Source organism: Mandrillus leucophaeus, unplaced genomic scaffold (genome assembly GCF_000951045.1).
Source record: "Mandrillus leucophaeus isolate KB7577 unplaced genomic scaffold, Mleu.le_1.0 Scaffold88, whole genome shotgun sequence".
NCBI classification, from domain to species: domain Eukaryota; kingdom Metazoa; phylum Chordata; class Mammalia; order Primates; family Cercopithecidae; genus Mandrillus; species Mandrillus leucophaeus.
The window spans coordinates 5,414,773-5,420,624 of NW_012109585.1; the positions used below are offsets into that span (position 1 = coordinate 5,414,773).

At 38.4% G+C, this 5,852-nt stretch overlaps 1 protein-coding gene across 3 annotated transcripts in view; it reads left to right on the forward strand.

Annotated features, from left to right (window-relative positions):
• ZCCHC10 (zinc finger, CCHC domain containing 10) overlaps window positions 1-4,090 on the forward strand; it is a 48,683-nt gene extending 44,593 nt beyond the window's left edge. The window contains exons 3-4 of one of the 3 annotated variants that reach the window (XM_011969243.1): window positions 967-1,008; window positions 2,219-4,090. In XM_011969243.1, coding sequence (XP_011824633.1) covers window positions 967-1,008; window positions 2,219-2,486 — 310 coding nt within the window. In that variant the 3' untranslated portion in view covers window positions 2,487-4,090. Of the gene's footprint in view, window positions 1-938; window positions 1,009-2,218 lie in introns of all 3 variants that reach the window. The other 2 variants (XM_011969245.1, XM_011969244.1) reach the window with 2 other exon arrangements.
• Window positions 4,091-5,852: the final 1,762 nt, after the last annotated feature.

The following is a 5,852-nucleotide window of genomic DNA, read 5'->3' on the forward strand; positions in this document are numbered from 1 at the left end:
AAAAATACAAAAAATTAGCCGGGTGTGCTGGCGGGCGCCTGTAGTCCCAGCTACTCAGGAGGCTGAGGCAGGAGAATGGTGTGAACGCTGGTGGCGGAGCTTGCAGTGAGCCGAGATTGCGCCACTGCACTCCAGCCTGGGCGACAGCGAGACTCCATCTCAAAAAAAAAAAAAAATGGAAATAACTCGGCCAGACAGGGTGGCTCACACCTGTAATCCCAGGACTTTGGGAGGCCAAGGTGGGTGGATCGTAAGGTCAGGAGTTTGAGACTAGCCTGACCAGTATGGTGAAACTCCATCTCTACTAAAAATATAAAAATTAGCCGGGCTTGGTGGCATACACCTGTAGTCCCAGCTACTCAGGAGGCTGAGGCAGAAGAATTGCTTGAACCCGGGAGGTGGAGGTTGCAGTGAGTTAACATCGTGCCACTGCACCAGCCTGGACAACAGAACAAGATTTCATCTCAAAAAAAAAAAAAAAAAAAGAGTAAATAACTCAACAGTTGGGGGGGACATACAGAAAAAGAAATATTTTAAATTAAAGGGCTGCTTTTGAAAAATTATGAAATAGCTATTTATATGATTCTGAGAACTCAAACTACAAATTACGGCTATTGTGCTATTTGCTTTGTTCTGTTGTTCAGTAAGTATTGATATAGCTATGTCAGCCTCAGTTTCAGACTAAAAAAAAGTAATCATCTTAACTACTAACCTACCTGACTTTTATACAGGTGCTAAGATATGTTATCTTGCTTAAATGCTGGTTAAGTTGACTGCATGTACCATATACATCCTACAATAGCAGACTTTCCACTTGCTTATAATAAGAAATACTGTACTCTAGATGTGAAAAAAGACAGAATGTTTCTCCAGAGTAAAATGGTTTGGGGGATAGCAGAAGGGCTTGTCCGAGCTGTGTATAATCACTCTATTAACAGGAGCTTTTTTCCCCCTCATGTTTATCAGCATTGGAGAAACCAATGTGGAAAGAAAGGCCAAGAAAAAAAGGTATGTGTGGTTTTAGTAGTGTTTTATAGATAATATGTAATACTAACTGGAGGGATGGGAAAGGTGATTTTAAAATAATAGCTATGCTGGACGCGGTGGCTCATGCCTGTAATCCCAGCACTTTGGGAGGCCGAGGTGGGTGGATCACCTGAGGTCAGGAGTTCGAGACCAGCCTGTCCAACATGGTGAAACCCTGTCTCTACTAAAAATACAAAATTAGCTGGGTGTCATGGCACATGCCTGTAATCCCAGCTACTCAGGAGGCTGAGGCAGGAGAATTGCTTGAACCCAGGAGGCAGAGGTTGCAGTGAGCCAAGATCATGCCATTGCATTCCAGCCTGGGCGACAGAGCAAATTCTGTCTCAAAAAAAATAGCTATAAGATTTGGATCTGAAGTCTCTTATTGCAATTTATAATTAAATAATCATCCTATTTTCTGATAAGTTCCTTTTTTTAACCTGTCTGGAAATGCATTGCTTCTGTTTCTCCTTTTACTCCAACTTTCTAGAGTCCTTATACCTGGAAACAATAAATAATTGTCTTCCCTTGGCTTAGAATAGGAAGTGTTAATAGACTGGTAGGAAATTATTGGCCCGCCATATCTAGTCCAAAGTAGTTAAAATAAAGATGACGAAACAGTCACCAGCTATGCTACGTGAGGTTTAAATAGACCCAATTGTTATACTGCAGCTTTATTCTAACATTATTCCTTTGAAACGTAATATAGTAGATATGCTTATCTTGAATTCCATCCAAGAGAGTTAAGTTGCTGAAGTAACAATGCCTTGTAGAGAGAGGAGCTGTGGTTTACAACAGTTAGGCAATCTCCAAAACATCAAACCTAAGGATAACATGCTAGCAAAGCTTCAGTATATAAGCATATTTATAAACGGAATCATATGAAATTGCTTTTGGCCGGGCATGGTGGCTCATGCTTGTAATCCTAGCACTTTGGGAGGCTGAGGCGGGTGGATCATGAGGTCAGGAGTTCGAGACCAGCCTGGCCAACATGATGAACATAGTGAAACCCCATCTCTGCTAAAAATACAAAAATCAGCTGGGCTGATTTTTGTATTTTTAGTGCACCCACTGCACTCCAGCCTGGGTGACACAGCAAGACTCCGTCCTGAAAAGAAAAAAAAATGAAATTACTTTTAACATTCTATTACATGTCACCTTCCCATGTATATAACTGTGTATTGTCTGATAGGTCTAAGAGTGTAACCAGTTCCAGTAGCAGTAGCAGTGACAGTTCTGCCAGTGATTCTTCATCAGAGAGTGAAGAAACATCTACCTCTTCCTCCTCAGAGGACAGTGACACTGATGAAAGCTCCTCTAGTTCCTCATCCTCAGCCTCCTCCACAACCTCTTCCTCCTCCTCTGATTCAGACTCAGACTCCAGTTCTTCCAGTAGCAGCAGCACCAGCACAGATAGCAGCTCTGACGATGAACCACCAAAGAAGAAGAAAAAGAAATAGAGTTGCTCCATCCATATTGGACCGATGGACTGAAAACATTAATGTGATTCTTGAAAGGGAATTTAGAATATGTTAAGGCCAAGTAGGTTAACTGGCGAACATTTCTAGAATTCAAAAGTTTCTCAATGTTTTACATTGTAAGAGCATAAAGAGTATTAATAATGGCTTATAGAGAGAGACTTTTTTATTTGAAGGGTGAATCTTGTTTTTCTTTTTTATCTTTAAAATATATCTCTAGAACTTAAAGCTGAAATCTGCAAATCTGTTTGTGTGATGAAACTATCTTTTCTCTCTGTGAAATAAATGCCATACTTTGTTATATATGTTGGTGGTATGTATCAGACATATTTTCAGGATGGTGCATCAGGACATCTGGCAGTGAATTTCTAATGCTTTTGGCTGCGTGTTATGTAAGATATAATATGTTGTTACTGTAAGCTTAGTTTTCCTACCGTTAATAAATGTGCTCTATTTTTACATTTATGTTCAGAAAGTTATCTGCCTTTTTGTCTTAAGTGGTATGTTCAAGGAGCCTATTAATATATTTATAGTTTTTGAATGCTATAAGTTTCAAATTACTGTGTTATATCATTCATTTTCTTCTGGTTCCTTAAGTTTTTCAAGTTATCTTTTTCTGAGGAAAATTATTCTAGAGGAACCTAAAAAGGGACAAAACATTTGAAACTACTTAGGAGTCTAATATTGGTGCCTTCTGACAAAAGTCAGTGTATCAGAAAAGAAAGCAGCCATGTAAGAGGCTAACTCAAGTAGAAGTGCTAGAAATATCTTTGTGTATTAACATGCAATAAAAGGTACCATTCAAAGCAGGGGGAAAGGTAGGAAGAAGACGTAATTTTTACTGAAAATTAGGGCAATGTTGGTCACCTTTTATTAAAAGCTTTTTTTAAGCTTTCATAAAAGATTGCCTTTGCTATTTTTGAAAACACGTTATGACAGTTTGTATGGTAACTGGTCATATATATGACAGTCTACTGCATATATATGAATGACTAGGATTAATCTGGTGTGTTTACATAGGATATACATAGTTGAAATCTAGCATGAAAGGTCAAAAAGGAAATACTGCACAATATTTCTTAAAAGTAAAATGCTGTTATTGTGATGAGTCTTTGGTTTAACATCACAGTATTCTGTGATGTCTTTTTAACTTTTTGGAAAGAGGTATCATTTGTAGAAAAAATTTGATTTGGGTTAAATATAGGTTTTTAAAACTATAAATGTTGTCTTTTTTATATTTTTATGAAAAAGCAGTAGAAAATTACTTTTGAAGAAAACAGGCTATTTAAATATTAAAATATATGTATGTTGTGAGTTTAAGGAGCCTATAATTGTCAGTTTTACAAAACCATCTGTGTTCAATGGTTGTGAATAAATTCTCAAACCATCATTTCAAAGGCTGCCTACAGAATATTATCACTTGACAGATAGAGTTAATAAATTACCAATCAGGTACATTTTATAATGTTTGTCTCTGTAAAGGTAATATTAGCAGTTAAAGAACACGGATGAGAAAAGAATGTGTTACATAGGTTGCATCACTTGCAGTTAAATAAAACTCACAATTTGTGCTCACAAGCTTAAAATTCTGTTATGTCTTTACTGTTTTATTTAATGCCAGTTCTTATTCCATTTGAGGTGTAAAGACATTTGAACAAATTCCAATTTTAGAGTTTTACTATTATGGCTGTTAAAAGTATGACTGGAGAAGTAGAGAGAGCAGGAACTCAGTTCTTCTAGTCAAGCATTTCACTCAAAAACACAGAATCAGGCTGGTCACAGTGGCTCACGCCTCTAATCCCAACATTTTGGGAAGCCAAGACGGGAGAATCACTTGAGTCCAGGAGTGTGAGACCAGCCTAGGCAACATAGTAAGACTCCGTCTCTACAAAAAAATTAAAAAATTAGCTGGGCATGGTAATGTGCCCCTATAGTCCCAGCTACTCAGGAGGCTGTGGCAAGAGAATGGTTTGAGCCCAGGAGGTTGAGGCTGCAGTGAGTCATGAGTGTGCCACTGCACTCCAGCCTGGGTGACAGAGTGAGAAAAAACAAAAAACAGAATCAATGGCAAAGTGGAGACTAACTTTTAGAGAGTTTTATTTTTAGTCCTGCCTGAAGGCAGGACTCTGGAAGTTGAGTCTCTGGCAAATGTAGTGAGTATGTTACTTAACCACATTCATATCAAAAGGAGTCATTAGATCATAGGTTTTCATTCCACACACATACTGTGTTATTAATAGACTGTACAATATAGCAATTTTGCCTGAGAATGAAAATACAGCATTAGCCATAAGTTAACACTGGAAGTGAAAAAAGTGCAGAGAGGGTGTTTCATATTCTTAGCCATATTTATTCTTTTTACATTTTGAACTGTAGATTTATAGAAAAGTTGCAAAAATAGTACAATTTCCTTATAAACCTCATCTAGCTTCCCATAGTGTTAACATCTTACATAACCATGTCACAGTTGCCAGAACCAAGAAATTTAACATCTAGTAAAATACTATCGTTTAAAGACATCCTATTATAGCATAGTAAAATACTATTAAACTGAAAACTTTATTCATATTTTGCTCATTTTCCCACTAATATCCTTTTTATATTCCAGAATACTACCCAGAAAATACATTTAGTTACTTGTACCTTTACTACAGTCTCAATATTTCAGTGTTACCTTGTCTTTCATGCCCTTGTCACTTTTAAAGAATTATTTTGTCTAATACCCCTCAATCTGGGTTTGGCCGGGCACAGTGATTCACACCTGGAATCCCAGCACTTTGGGAGGCCGAGGCAGCTGGATCATTTGAGGTCAGTAGTTCAAGACCAGCCTCACCGACATGGTAAAACCCGTCTCTACTAAAAATACAAAAAAATTAGCCAGGTGTGGTGGCGCACGCCTGTAGTCCCAGCTATTCAGGAGGCTGAGGCAGGAGAATGGCACGAACCTGGGAGGTGGAGGTTGCAGTGAGCTGAGATCGTGCTGTTGCATTCCTGCATGGGTGACAGTGAGACTCTAAAAAAAAAAAATTTGGATTTGTCCGATGTTTTCTTGTGATTGAACTGAGGTTATGCTTTTTGGAAGAATATCACAGAAATGGAATGTCCTCAGTCAATGATATCATGAGATTAATAATGTTCATGTGTCTTATTTATTACTGGCAATGTTGACCTTGATCACTTGATTAAAGTGGTTCCAGGCTGGGCGCGGTGGCTAACGGCTGTTATCCCAGCACTTTGGGAGGCCAAAGCAGGCGGATTGCTTGAGCTCAGGAGTTCAAGACTAGGCAACATGGTGAAACCGCATCTCTACAAAAAACACAAAAATTAGCCAGGCATGGCTGGGCATGG